General features: G+C 58.4%; 1 protein-coding gene across 4 annotated transcripts in view; it reads left to right on the top strand.

Annotated features, from left to right (window-relative positions):
- Positions 1 to 14999, top strand: part of ACSF3 (acyl-CoA synthetase family member 3) — a 124510-nt gene that overhangs the window by 106770 nt on the left and 2741 nt on the right. For 3 of the 4 annotated variants that reach the window (XM_075939855.1, XM_075939852.1, XM_075939853.1), the window contains 2 exons: positions 10891 to 11025; positions 11943 to 12054. The exons of the other annotated variant lie outside the window; for it this stretch is intronic. In XM_075939855.1, the coding sequence (XP_075795970.1) occupies positions 10891 to 11025; positions 11943 to 12054 (247 nt within the window). The remainder of the gene's footprint in view (positions 1 to 10890; positions 11026 to 11942; positions 12055 to 14999) is intronic. 4 annotated transcript variants of the gene reach the window in all.

Genomic DNA, 14999 nt, shown 5'->3' with positions numbered 1-14999 from the left:
GGTTTTTGGAAGCCCGGGGCATGCACAAGTGGAGCACAAGCTATTGCTCTGGCGGAGACGTGTAATCCCCTTCCCTGACCCATCCCAGGAGTGCCGCATACTGTGCAAACGCTCAGAACTCCCTGCACATCAGGCTAGCGTCTCCGGTGACCAGCCGGGTATGTGTGGCCAGTTGCGCATGTTCATCTGGTATGGCCAGTGTTCACCCCCAAAGCTGGTGGCAGAACTTTTGCTATCAGTCATGGCAGGAGATCGGAGCCCAAGTTTCCTGGATAACAGAGACGATGCAGTGAAAGGGGATTCCCCTCTTCATTAATCACCAGAAGGTTTAGTATTGGGGTTTCCTTGGGTTCTGCTCGGGTAAAAAGCAGCAGCTTTTGGAGACTACAGGGAGGCAGGCTGCCTGGGGGGCAAGGTGCGGGACTGCCATTCAGGAGAGCTGGGTTCAAAAGACTCCCCCCAGTCAGTTTCGCTCTGTAAATTGGAAATACTTCCCTGCTTCACAAGTCAAGGGGCTCGGATCCCCCACACATGCCTCCAGATTGATTGAGGCTGTTTTCCACAAATCCTCATTTGGACGCTCGACGACAGCCGCTTACTAGCTATTGGAGTCGTTACAACAATTGGCGAGAGAATTATTCTTCCAAAACGACGGCTCCAGCACCGTGTGAATTGCGGTTAGGGGCGGGAGCAGAACGGAACTGTGTTCAGCTGTGCAGAAGCGAGACACGCCCCTCTCTCTGCGGGAGCCCCGGCCCAACAGGAAGTGGAGTGGGTAGGGGGGCTAAGCGGATGGGTAAATGGTGTTGCAGCAGGCGGCCAGCTGGAATCCAGCGAGGCTGGGAATGGCCGAGTGGTGCTACTGTCCCAGGTGCTAGTGTGGGAGGGACTGGTGGGCAGAGCCCTTCTCCACCTTTGGGGAAACGTCTACGCCAGCGGGAAACCTTCCCGGCAAAGAGAAGCCAAGTGCTGAAAGGGTGACTCCTCCGGGGCCCCACAGCTCAAATGGCAGCGTCTCTCGGCAGGGGCAGAGAAGAACAGCCTGCCCCTGCTGTGTGGGCGGCGAGGTGGCATCAGTCAATCAGACACGTAGTTCACCAATGTGTTCTCCGTTGCTGCTGACCAGTGAGGATAAGCAAGCACAGCAGCCTGGCCGGAGACCAGTAATCTTGCGGCACTGGTGTCCCAGTAGCTACTCAACTCCTGCAGGTCTCCAGACGTAAAACCGCTGGGCTGCCACATCTCCAGGGACAGCTCGCGCCGGGGTCCGGAGAAATGGAACCGGGGACCTGCGGCCTGTTTAAGGACTTGGCAGGCCAGGCGCTGGGGAGCCGACTCGGGAACCGCAGTCTGGCCTGTACTGTCTGTGTGCGCGCCCGGGCTCTCCTTTTCCCAGTGCACCTGACATAAATTCTCCCAGTGCGTCCTAGCTCACTGTATCAATCTTGTTTAATAGACTGGAAAGCTTATTGCGTGGCAGCGGGTCGCAAGGAGTGTCGAGGTGATGGATTGTGCCTTCCCGGCGTCGAGCGTGGTTGATGTATAATGAAATATTTATGATTTATTCCAGCTAATAAACTGGAATGAAGTGTGCGCTGGATGGGAGCAGCTGGGAGAGCTATTGATGCAGTTTTCATTGTGGGGAGGGGGGGGCCGTTTATGTCCATCTCCGACACACACACACACGCGCACGAATTTACTTCGGGGAGCCTGGCCGGCCTGCATTCCGCTGTTCATCTTTAACTCTGTCCTCTAATTGCTTGCCACCCCTTGCCCTCTTCCGCGCCCGTTCTGGAGAGCGGGGACCCTGCAGCAGTAACAGGCTTTTCCTTTTGATGTTCAGACTTTGAGCTTCGTGCCCAACTGATCATGATTGAACCCCAGGAAAATGACACGCCCTTCTGCTTTTCCCGCCGCGGCCTCGGTCAGCCGGGAGGCTGGAGTAGCATCCCCGCTGTGCCGAGCTCTGGAACTTAACGCGCTTGGTGGTTCTGCATTTCCCTGCCAGTTGTGCTTGCCTGGGTGGTGGCAGGAACAAGATGCCCATCTCTTAGACATTCCGCTTTTCCTTGTCATCCTTGGGGACACTTTTTTCTGCAGTCAAGGAAACGATACGAGAAGAGGCAGCACAATTTTTTCATTGATTCCAAGGCTCGGTGGAAGCCTTGTGATCATTTGCACCGACCTCCTGTAAAGCCTACGCCAGCGAACTCTTTACAGCCGCTCCCCGAGTTACGAACAAGTTACAGACCGACACTTGGTCCGTAACTCAAATTGTTTGTAACTCGGATCCCATAGAGTTACATGGCAACCGCGCTGTTCATAAGCGCGAATTGCCGTTTGTAACTCGGATCTGCATTTACGACCGCTTTGGTCGTAAGTCCGGATGGTCGGAAGTGGAGGTGGTCGTAACTCAGGGAGCGGCTGTACTCCTACTGGAGATCCCAGGATCATGTGGGCTCTGTTGGGTGTTTGTATTCAGCTGATTTTACACCACGAGAGTGATCCCCGTAAGCTGGGCACTTCTGTGGCTGCTCAGGAGAGAATCAGATACTGCCCAGCTGATTAGCAGAGCGCCCACGGCAAAGGTTTATTTCCTCTGGGGGTGCACATTCGCACATGCCTCAATGCACATAATTTATTCCACACGTGGATGGAAAAAATTAGGGGGAATATTGCACAATGACCCCCAAATGTTCTTCACGGCCATTGCTTCCCAGAATAGAATCCCCAGTCCCGTAAGTATGGCTTTGCTCTTAGACGCTTGGGTTTATATTTAGTCATATTCAAGCACATAGTGTTTGCTTGTGTCTAGTTTTACCAGACAATCCAGATCACTCTCACTCAGTGACCTCTTCCCTTCATGGATTACTGCTCCACCAATGTTTGCGTCATCTGTAATCTTTACCAGTAATGGCATTATGTACAACCTATGCACGTGCCGTGGCATGTCCATTTGTGAAAATCTGGCCCCGAGTCCCAGATTCTCTGGTGCCCTTTGTTCCCCCTGCACCCTTCAGTTCCGGGGGAGAACTGAGCCCTAAGTGCCTTGCTCAGAGATACTCCAACCCAATGTGGTGGCAGAAGTGGGATTGGCGCTCAAGAATTCCTGGTTCCAAGCCCCATACTCAGTCTTCTGGGTCATCCTGCCTTTTAAAATCAGTCAGTAGATTAACCAGTAGCCTGGGGCTGCCGTAGTATAATCCTGTCTGCCCCCGCTGTGTCCCAGTAGCGCAAACACAAAGTAAAATGAACCCATCAAAGGAAAAGCGCTCGCAAGAGTCACAAGGGGGTAAAGCCGCTCCTGTTCAAAGCCTCCCAGCACCACGTCCTGCCCATCACCCTGTGCCAGGGAAAAGAGACAAGCCACGTTCCACCCTCTCGGCATGCCAGGGCTGTCCCGCCTGCTGTTCCTTTTTCTGCCTAATTAGTTCTCATTTGCAAAGCCCTTTGAGATCTTCAGATGAAAGGCGCTGGAGAAGGACAAAGTGTCATTGTTTCTGACTGCCTCGAAGAAGGGCTCCCGGAGGGGGGGTGCCTCACAGCTGGCATGCCTCCTGCCCCGCCGACATGCTCCTTTGGAGAGCCCTGCGGTTCTCCAGGTACCGGCTGTGCAAAGGAATCCAGTCGGGAGGATGCCTCATTCCGTCTTTGCCGAGCGAGCACGGGGCCAGCCAAACAGCCAGCAACAGGGAGTCCCTATCCGCGCTTGCAAAGAAAAGCTACCAGGCTTCCGAAAGAGCAGGCCACCAGGTTTCTCGCGTCAATACCCCTTCTGCAGGGGTGCAGAGATTTTTCCCAGCTGGCTGCCAGCAGCCCGGGACTCAAGCCGCAGGTGCGCACGGGGACTGTCCCTTCCGCAGCCTGGGTCAGAAACGATTTCCCGTCGCTTCGGCGGGAGCCTCGCTGGCGCTCCTGCTAAAGCCGTTGCTCGTGGCGTTCGCAGCTCTGGTCGCCTGGGGACGAGGGAGAGCGTCGAAATGCCAGGGGGGCGTCTGTGTGGCGGAGGAGAGGCAGGACGCGGGCGATGCCTTTTGCCTCTATGTCCCCGGTTCACGAGACAGCGTTGACACCGTAAACGTTCCTCTTTCCCGCTTTCCCGGTGACCAGACAGCAGCGCTGAGCCAAAGCCCTAAGAGGGACCCGTTGGGTCAGCCAGGGAGGGGAGTCCCGTCAAAACCACCACCCGTTTTTGAGAGTCTGCCTCTAATTTGTTTCAGCAGAGGGGAAGAGTTGGCCCAAATGCCGGCAGTTCGCAGCGTTAGACTAGTCCAGGCCATTTGCCCCCACAATGAATGGGAGCACAAAACGCAGGCAAAGGTCTCTGTCAGCGGCACTGGCTGTGTCGGTCACAGATGGAGCGTGGGAGTTGGATGGGGGACGCAGGGCGGGCTCCGCTGGCGCTGGGTTTCATGCTGCTCACGCAGCCTCTGCCCAAACAGTGCCCCTTTGTCCCACTCCCCTTGCCCCCTTTTCCATGTGCCCCTTAGATTTTCGGGAGCTGGTCTGCAGCCTTCTTCCACCAGAGACAGCTGGATCAGAACATGCGGGAGCTAAGGCACAATGAGCCTACAGCCTAGCCCCTCTCGGAGCGAAATTCAACCCCGCGCCAGGCCCGGGCAGCGCTCCAGTCCTGCTTCGTCCCCACGGCCTCCTGCAGCGGGGGGGTGTCACCTGGGGGCGCTGCCACGGCCGAACAACGCTCCACGCCAGCCAGAGAGTCCACATGCCTTCGGAACAGCTGATCGCAGCATCAGCCTCCGCAGCGGCCGGGCTCAGTCGCTCCCTTCTTCCTCTTTGCTCCGCTGCCAAATAGCTGGGCTTCCCAGCCGCCGTTTCACTGCTTGCAAGCACTGTGCGGGCGCGCCGCGGCGCCGTGTAACCGCACAAGGGAGGAGGGCCGGCCCGGTTCCGTGGGGCGAAGCGGCGCCGTGTAACCACACAAGGGAGGAGGGCCGGCCCGGTTCCGGGGGGCGAAGCGGCGCCGTGTAACCACACAAGGGAGGAGGGCCGGCCCGGTTCCGGGGGGCGAAGCGGCCGCCGTGCGAATGCCAGCTAGGGGTAGAAATGAAAGGAGGCCTTGTGGGTGGCTCTGAGCTCGGGGTGTAGCAGTGACGAGTCTTCCTGTAGGGGTGTCAGCGTGTACTCGACTGTGCAATTAACCGATGAGCCGGGGCGTCTCGATTAATCGAGTCAACTGCTCACATTCCCCCCTCTTGCTGCCTCGCTATCAGATGCAGTGGGGGGGGGGAAGCTGTTGCCGAGGGGAGCCCAGCTTAAAAGCCTGTTCCCCCAGCACTGGTTCCATGGTGCTGCCTGCCCCCCCCCCCCCCCCCCCGCCCATGCTGCTGCCTTTATCAGAGGCAGCAGCTCAGTGGAGAGGGGGACGGACGGCTGCTGTGAAACAGCCTCTGCCCCAGGCAGGCCCTGGTCCCCAGCAGCAGCCCCTGTCCATGGGGGGTCCGAGCTCTCTCCAGACAGGGGCCGCTGCTGGGGCAGCCTCTGCCCATCAGCTGCATGGACAGAGGCTGCTTTGTGACAGCCTCCCCTGCTCCCTAACCACCCCCCTCCAGGCCTCTGTCCACAGGGAGCTCTGATCCCCACCAGACGGGTTGGTGCCACCCCACACTGCTGCCTCCGTATCAGAGGCAGCAGCACGGGGGGGCAGCAGCCAGTCTACACAAGGAGCTGTGTTTTAAACTGGCTCCCCTCATGGACCAGCTCCTTCCTGGCCCCCCGTGTTGCTGCCTCTGATAGAGAGGCAGCAGCACAGGATGGCAGGGGGCTCCCTGGGAGCGGGGCCAGAGCACACTGGCTGCCGGCCCCGCCCCCGGGGACTGTCAAATAGTCAACTAAGCGTGAAGAATTCATGCGGTTAGTCAACTGTTCTCTTACCTGCTAGCTAACATCCCGATTCCCCCCCCCCCCCGCCGTCTGAACTGTAAGTGGAGCATCCTCTGATCCCCTGGGGAGAGCTGCGTGGTTATCCCCAAGTGCTAGGAACACACTGATAGGAATAGGCGTCTCCTCTTTTGAAGCCCTCCAAGCCCAGCGCCTTGCTTTGCAAGGTGAGGAGCTGGGCCTTTGTGGGCAGCTCCCCACTGCACCCCCACCCCGCGGTCCATGCATGAATTGACGTAGAAATGGCATCAAGCGATTGCAGAGGGGCTGGACGCTGCCGGTGCAGAAGAGGAGACCAGAGGAAGGCAGGCAGGCCAGCTGAGTCCTGGGGTCCTGCTTTCCTGCAGCAGGCGGCTACGCCGTTTCCTACGCGTTGAGCTTGTTTTCCCATCCTGCGGGGCTGGGTTCTGTTCTGCCAAAGGTGTCACTGGGGGGTTCTGTTCCCAGGCTCTGTCGTGGTGCTGCTGAAGGAAGCAGAAAGCCCGCAGCCTGGTGCTCGCCTGCCTCGCTGGGTGGGCAGCGCTGGCAGACCGCGAGCACGTCTTTGGTGTGTAAACCCGGCGGCGAGTGCGTCTGGAGCCGGCCAGGCGTGGCCCTTCTCCGGGCTGCCGGGAATGCACGTGCCAGCGCGCAGTGGAGTAAGGCGGGCGCTTACCTTCCAGGGAGCATCAATGCAAAAGACGCCACTTGTACGTAACGTTACGGTTGTGAAAGAAACTGACCAAAGCCAGGAAAGTCCAAGTGATCAGTGTGCAGTGACGCAGTGCTCAGGGGTGTCACAGTCTGCCCTCTCGGCACCACCCGTTCCTGTCCCCTCCAGGGACTTCCCCTCCCACGGTCGCTACATCACAGATCACAACATATGTTTCCGAGGGCTCTCTCCTCCCGCCCACGTGTGCCTGGTATTTCCAGACCCCTGGGTTCAAATCTGCCGTAGGCCAAGAGCGAAATGAGATGAGTGGTCTGGCCCGAGTTCCCGGCGGAGATCGTCTCTCCCCGACGTGGGGCTTGCCTTGTAGCACCCTTCGGCAGGGCTGACGCCCAATGTCACAGAGCGAACGGTTCTCAACCGCTCAACCTCTCATTTAATCCCTCTTTTTACTGGCGCATTGTGGGTCAAATCCATCGCTGGGGTAACCCCCCTGACATCAAGGGATGCAGCTGATGGTTGGTGAATGGTGTCGTCCATGTCTGGCCCTACTTCGGATCGGTATGAAATACATTCAAAAGACCATGTCGTTTCTGCCAGGCAGCTTTGTCGCCGAAAGTCAATAGTAGTGTAATCCATGAAGAAGGGCTCAGGGCTTTTCTACATTGTAACTTTCTCACTCACGGGTGTGAAAAAACACACACACACCCCAAGTGCAACAAGTTCCAACGCTGTAAAGTGCCTGTGTAAATGCATTACCAGCGCTGTTAGCTACTCCCCTGGTGGAGGTGGTTTATCAAGAGCACGGGGAGAGCTCTCTCCCAGCATACTTGCGCCGACCGTGCTGCCTTGTTGAAACACTGCCGGAGCAGCGGGCAAAAGCATAGACAACGTTTCGATAGGGTACCAGTTTCTGGGAAGCCGTCCCATGCAGAGTTGGTTGGTTCCCCTTACCCAGAGGTGACCTGTTTCAGCTAGCAGCATTTATAGTTACCAGTTACAGACCCCTTCACCCGGCACTGAAATCCAACCCGTCTGTTTGTACCAGCTCCTTAACTTCTCCTGCGCTTCCTTCCTTACCTTGGTTCTGGATGCCAGACTTCCAGGGCTGGCCTGTAAAGATACCATCTGGGCTGGTCCCAGAGCCGAGTTCATGCGTTTTCCCTTTGACAAGTGGCTTAGACCATGGCTACACCAGGAAATTATTTCAGAATTACTAAACCCGACTTAAGAACTCCCAATTTTAACGATTTCCAATATGCGTGTCCTCACTGTGGCAAAGCCTTGGAAGGAGTCCAAGGCAGGCTCCGATCATGTGGATGCACGACCTCAGACTCAGAGTCCCCAGAAGCTCTCTGGAGAACTGCGGGAGGCCAGTTAGTTCAAATCAGCGGCACTGGAGTGTCCACGCCACCGTTATTTCGAACGTACAAGTTCGGACTTAGCGTTGTTCCTGGTGAAAAGCAGGAGCACGGAGTTCGAATTCCATAGCCCGTGATTCCAAACTAACGGGCTCGGCAGCGTGGATGCACCACTTACTAATTCAAACTTGGGAGGAGGGTGTGACGTAGTGGGGGTACCTGGCTGGTTTCTATGCCGGGGCTGTGGTAACCCCCACTGGCTGCTGTCGGTACCACGGCCCAGCAGGACAGGGGATGAGTCATTATGCAAAGAGGGTCTCTCAACCTGTCCGACCGGCTACCCCCCAGGGAGAGAAACAAAGGAAGGTGGAATGCCGCCCGGGCTGGGGGGCAGGGCTGGAAGAGAGAGAGTTAGTCTCTGTCTGGTATCCTGGAGGAAGCAGCCTAGGCAACAGGCTGGGGTTTAGGAGCCTAGACCCCTCCCCCCCCATATCAAGGGGGGGCTGAGGCATCCTAGGCCTGCCCTGTAACCAGATGACATCTGTGCTGTGCTGTATCCTGGAGAGGCAATAAACTCCCTCTACTCTACTGGATGGTGGAGTCTGTTTGTGCCATTTCGGGGGTGCAGGAGACGGGGGAACCCCAACGTGCCGTCACAGAGGGTATTTCGGACTAAGGTCCTGGTGTGAACCAGGGCTTCTCATCTAATGCCACAGCTGACTTGAGCTTTGCTGAGCGCTAGGAATACATAGAATAAGCCAATGGGATTGTAGAAGGACATTGACCAAGTCACCACTAGAAAAACACTCACCCCCCCCCCCCCATAATGGTCGGGTGGTATATGTACTTGATGTACAGTAGAGTCCCAATTATCCGACCTAAACGGGACCGACACGTGGTCGGATTACCGAACATGTCGGATGATAGGGACTCTACTGTAGCCTGGCCCCATCCCTGCCTGGCCCTGGCCCCTTCCCTCCCTGCAGCTCCCTGGCGCCCGGCCCCTCTGCAGGTAGTGGGGCGGGAGGAGTTTGGAGGAGGGAAGGGCCCGCGCTCTGAGAGGGAGAGCTGAGGTCTGAGAGTCAGGCAGAGTGCGGTGGGGGAGCGGGGACAGGCTGTGCAGGTCCCAGACTCTGGCCCAGGGCTTTCACCCCATACTATGGGTGAGCCTGTGATGAGAAGGCACAGGAGGCTGTGTGGAGGGTCACAGCGAGGCTCTGAGGGAACCGCGGGGTCGGAGCTTTGCCACAGCACCCAGAGTGGCGCACGCAGGAGAATCAGAGCTGCCCTCGTGGGTTGCTTCAGCTGCCGCTTTCATTGCAACCCCAAGCTTGTGCTGTGGTTGGCTGAGTTTCCTGGGCCGGGGGCTAGTGGCTACAAACTCAACGACTGCAGCTCATTGGGGGTGGCCTCCAATGCCGCTGAACGGTCCATTCTGCAGCCACGAGGCCGGACCTCCCACGGCAAGGAGGCTGTTGGGAGCTCGGTGTGTCCCTTTCACTTGCTTGACCGGCAGCGGGAAGCCGATCACGCCGGTTTGGGGAGCCGTGAGAGAGGCCCCTGAACCACGGCAGCGTGGCCTCGCGGCGCTCGGGCTCCTGCAGCCATCTCTGTGCTAGAGCTTGCCCGCCCGTGGCTTGGCCACGCTGGAACGGTGCGCCGTGACGGAGATCGACGTCGAGGCCACGGCTCAGAGCGCTCCGCTGCTCCTATCGAGAGTCGGCATCGACGTCCTGAGACGCGCCCTCCCCTCTGCCCCATCCCAAAGGGGGCAAAGGCAGCCTGAGACTCCTCATCTCAAGTAGCTGGGCCCTCGCTCCACAACCTTCCGACACTCCTGTGCCAGTAGCTGGTTAGCGGCTCACGCTTGGCTCTGAGTCCACTCCCTGTTCCGTGGAACTCTCCTGTTCATGGGAGCGCGCCAGCCCCCTCTGTTCATTGCGGCTTAACCCTGCTTCAGGCATCAGACTCCTCTCCGGGGACTCTAGCACAGTGTGTGGCGCTGGCACCTCCCCAAGCCCAGCAAACACCCCTTTTAGCAGGTGTGGCTCATTGTTCTAATCCAGAGGTGGGGAGCCTCAGGACCGGCGGCCGGATGTGGCCCCTGGCTTGTCTGGATCCGGCCCCTGAGGCTCGGGTTTGTGACAGGAATGTGGGGAGGTCTTTCTCCTCCTCAGTCAGGGGCTTCTCACTTGTGTGCAGCCCCTGGATGATTTTTCTGTGGGTCCACACCCCTGCTGTAAGATGCAGAAGAAGTGGAGGTGGCTGTCTAGAAAGAACCAGGAAAGATCCAGGCCTTCAGCCGAACAATCCTGGTGCAGAAGCCCAGGGAAAAGGTCTGAGATGAGCCTCACGCTTCATCCTCATTCATTGCCCATTAAAGCGGGACGGGGTGAGTTGGGAGTTGATTAGTGTGTGGAGTGTGGCCAAGCACGTTGGGGGAGGGACCAGCCCAGTGCAGAGAGCTGGCTGGCTCCTGCTTGTACCACTTTCAGGACTCCGCTCGTCACGTTTCTGTCTGGTGGGCAGAGCGGTCCTTTCAGGGAGGAGACGTCTCCGTCTGTGGGTGCAAACCAGGAGCGCCTGTGTCTGGATCTCCACGCCAGGCCCTGGGGTCTGTGTGGGTCAGCCCAGTGCCTGGAGCCTTCAGACACCCGCAGAGAATCTCTTCCGGTGCCCGCTGGCCAACAGCAGACATCCAGCCAGCGGATCTCTTCCCAGAGAGGCGTTTTCACTCGGGCTTTGAATGTGGCTCTACGGACGAGCCCCGGAAACGGCTGCTAAGCAGCAACGTTCCCTCTAATTTTTTCCATCGGTGTGTGGAATAAAGTTTGTGCTGTGCACCAAGCCATGTGCAGATGTGCACCACCCATAGAAACACTGGCTGCCGGCTATGGGCGCTCTGCTGATGTGCTGGGCGGCCGCCCAGGCACTCAGCTGGCAGGCACGGCGGCTAAGCAGCGTTTGCTCTGTCTGCAGGAGACACGGCCGTATATAAAGGGGGCACGTATTGGATCAAGGGCCGCACCTCTGTGGACATCATCAAGAGCGGAGGCTATAAAATTAGCGCCCTCGAAGTGGAGCGCCATCTGCTGGCTCACCCCAGTATTGCAGGTAAAGCGCCGCCCCTTGGGATCTGTGCTCTCGGTTTGTGGGGGGCTTTGGAGGCGAATTACAGTGTTACCGCCCCGGTGAAGAGCTGTAGTTGGAGACGGTCCCCCAGCAGGGAGGCACTGGGCCTGCTGTCCCCTGGCATCTCTGTCCCAGATGGCAGTGCCCTCCAGCGGATAGGAGCTTAGCGAGGGTGCTGAATCGGGGCAGAATTCTATTGATCTCAGGAGTATGGGGGGGATTTGGAACCCCAGCTGCCCTGGGAGCTCCCTGCATGTTAGGTGCAGCGCTCCACCCTGGCCAGGGGCTAGCTGCCCCCTCGCTTTGGGTTTGCCACCGCGCTGCACGGTGACGAGGAGAGAAGGCACAGAAGGCGGTGGCTTTTGGGGGCCTTGTTGGGTGACGGCTGTAGCCCAGAGGACACTGAGAAGATGCTGGCGGAGGGGTCTCGCCTGGAGGCTGTTTCACAGTCTCTCCGCCGGCAGGGTGGGGTGTGACGGGACTGAATTCAGAGCCCAGCGCGGGGGGGGGGGGGGCGGAAGTCAGAAACTCACAGCCAGGTGCAGACTCAGCAGCAGATTTTTGGAAATGAGAAATGTTCGCTCGCTCTTCCCTGACGTTGCTGGGGGAGGGAACCGAGGGCTGCCCATCGGGGCTGGAATGAGCACAGGAAAGTTCTCACGCTATCCAGGCTGGCTGGGCAGCTCTTCCGCTCTTTTAGACTCTGCGAGCGGGAGAGTGCTTGATATTCTTCTGCCCGCTTTCCCCCCTTACTCTTAGCAATCCCCCGCCCCCGATCCTCTCCTCCCCCGCACGTGGCGGCTCCGGCCCACCTGGCTGGTGTCGCAATTCGCTTTCACGCTCTCCTGCTGTCTTGGAAGTGGGTCTGAGTTTCTGAGCCTTCTGCTCTCTCTCTCCAGATGTGGCCGTGATAGGGCCCCCAGATGTGGTGTGGGGCCAGCGGGTCAGCGCGGTGGTGCAGCTGAAGGAGGGCGAGCTGCTGTCTCTCGAGGAGCTGAGGAGCTGGGCCCGGTAAGCGTCCGCCACGGGCAGCACACGGCAAATGCTACAGAGGCTACATTTGGTGGGGTTGGTCGCACCCCCGGTCCGAGTCTTCCCATTCCAAGACCTTTGGTCATGGGCTTGTTTATAGCTTGGGCTGCAGTTTCTGTGCTCGATTAGTTTGGAAAGCTTCAGCCACAGTGGTTCAGTACGTCTACAGCAGGCATTCTGGGGGCGGAGTGTGGCGGGGCCAGGCTGGTGGCTTGGGAAGGAGGCCCATGCAGACGCGGACACCAATTTTATATGGGTGCAGGGCTCTACCTAGAACGCTGCTCTCTGCCCCCCCCCACTCACACATACCCAGTCCTCCTTCCTGGCCCTTGGCGCGTGGGCCGTGGGAACAGGGGAGATGAGATGCCGCAGGGCCCCGGGCAGTGAAGTTTCGCAGGGCCCCTCCTTTGGCACGGCACATACGCGGGGCCTCGGGAAGCGCGGGGCCCGGGGCAGCCGCCCTGCTCGCCCTGCCCTAAATCCGCCGCTGCGTGGGAACCCCTCCACAAGGTCTCCTTTCCTTCCCAGCGGGGAGCGGGGGGCGTGAGGCCGTGGCAGGAAAGATGCCAGAGGCCTGCAGCGGCACAGGCATTTCTGAACGCAAACCCTGGGCTTCTGTGACGGACCGGGCCGGGTCTGGGCACAGCTGAGGGCGTCCGCTCAGGGCGAATTGCTCAACTTCAGGGCTCCTTACAGCCCCAGACTGGAGACCTTCCCAAACAGGCCACACACCAGTCCCACCGAGCGCTTCAGCAGCCTGCCTGAAGCCTCCCGAGCAAAACCCCTCCGACACCCCAGCAATATCCGTGCCCCCGATGGCCCCAGGCCTCATACACAGGTGTGGCGGGGGGGGGGTTTCCTAGCACCCAATCCCACCTACCCCGAACAAGTTCTGTCCGGTTCCAAGAAACCAGCCACAGATCCCTGGTCAATTTACCTTCCAGATCTTACCCACAAATCACATTGAGCCAATCCTTTAGCATCTAACATCTAAAAATTTATTGCTACCAGAAAGAAAAGCATGAGAGTGAGGTTGCTAAAGTATCATACATTACATGCAACGAATCTCCCAGTTCTCGATGCAGGCTTTAGCAGAGATGTTACAGCTGCTGGCTTAGAAGTCCTTAGTTGCACATCCTAGGTTAGGATGGGTCCACAGGTCTTTCCAGCCCTTCGATCCCTGCACTGCTGCCTCTGGGATGAAGTGCTGAGCTGAGTACCAAGATGGAGTCAGCCACATGGCCTCTTTATCCCTCCTTCCTGGTCTCTTCTTGGCTGCAGCAGGTCACCTGGCCAGCGGCCTATCCCTGTGTTCCCTGCTGGCAGCCCTTAGGTGTCGGTCACCATTCCCGAGGCGTGTCCTTGGCCCGTCGAGTGCCATTGTCCCACAGGGCCTCGCTAATTAGCATGTCCATAGGCCGGGCTCTGCCCAATGCTCAACCACGTTCAGAGAGACGTCCAGTCTCCATACAGGTTACAGATCCCTAACTCCACACCCAGACATTATGCAGATCTATGAAGAGCAGATACAGACTCAGAAGAAAGTAGCTTTTGTTTAACTGAAGTGTAGGAGCATAAGCTTTCGTGGGCAAAGACCCACTTCGTCAGATGCATGTCACATGCATCTGACGAAGTGGGTCTTTGCCCACGAAAGCTTATGCTCCTACACTTCAGTTAGTCTATAAGGTGCCACAGGACTCCTCATCGCTTTTGCAGATTCAGACTAACACGGCTACCCCTCTGATGCTTAGCTTTTGTTTGACCCCTCAATGGCCCCTTTGGACCACTTTTGGGGCCAACACCCCCCCATGGGTGCAGCAGTGACCCAGCTGCTCCCCTCACAATCCAATAACGTGACAGCTTCCTTTCCCTAAATCTGCCCAGCAGGAGCAGCCAGTGGCTAAGGCAGAGGAGAGCATTGCCTTCCCAAACCACCGGCCTGGCCCTGCCCCCACTCCACCCCCAAAATGCCTGCTGCAGGCATTCTGCAGTGGAGTATGGCTGCCCCCAGCCCCTGTGCTCCTGGCTGGGGAGTCTGGAGCACGAGCCCCTGCCCATCTGTTCCCCTCCCTGTGGGGGGGGCTGTACATACTCAGCGCACTGCCCCGCCTCCTCCCCTCCCCATGGGGGTGGAGCCTCAGCAGAGGGGGTGGGGCTGGGGGCCTGCTTCCCCAAACCCCAGCTACCTCAATCACCCATGCTGCCCAGCGTCTATTCACTACGGCTTGGCACGCTGGAGCCAGACCCAGTACTGAGTAACGGGCTTGCCGGGCCAGGCCCTGGGAGCTCGAGGGCCTGCACAGCCGCGGAGCGATGGAGAAGCAGGATCACTTGGTTTATCATTAATTGATTTTATCATTGCACTAGCCGTGTATTGACTAGCGGGGCCGTTGGTTTTCCTGCCGACTCCCCTCCCTCGGGCTGCGGCGAGTTCTGGGGAGGCTGGCGCTGCTTCCCAAACAGTCGGAGCACTTGTTTCATCAAGGGCTGCACAGCTGGCCAATTAAAGATTCCCCTGGATTGGCAAAATCGCAGTTGGAAGACGACAATTGAGCAACTGCAAGGCAGAGTCTAGTTGGGCAGCTGCTGCTCTGATGAAACAATTACTTAGTGGGAGGGGAGGGAAGGAAATCAGACAAAGGAACCCAGCCCACGCTGGCTGGTCCCATGGAGCAGCCAAGTCTGAGCCCCGGCATCCTGCTGCCTGCTGGGCCGGCTTCCCGCAGTAAAAACTTCCCAGTCCCTCCACGCCCACTTGTCTGGGAATCCTGCCTCTCCCTGAAGGTTTGCGCCGTACCTCTGACGTGCCGTGCTCTTGGAAAATAGTGCTGGGCCTCGCCTCCCTCTCTCGTGTTTGCAAATCTCCCCTGGCTCCGCTAGCCACAAGGACCGGCCTTCCCCGGCACCGAGGGAGAAGGGAGAGC

The sequence above is a fragment of the Pelodiscus sinensis genome, chromosome 12 (genome assembly GCF_049634645.1).
Source record: "Pelodiscus sinensis isolate JC-2024 chromosome 12, ASM4963464v1, whole genome shotgun sequence".
Taxonomy (NCBI): domain Eukaryota; kingdom Metazoa; phylum Chordata; order Testudines; family Trionychidae; genus Pelodiscus; species Pelodiscus sinensis.
This window is presented reverse-complemented; position numbering and strand designations above follow the sequence as displayed.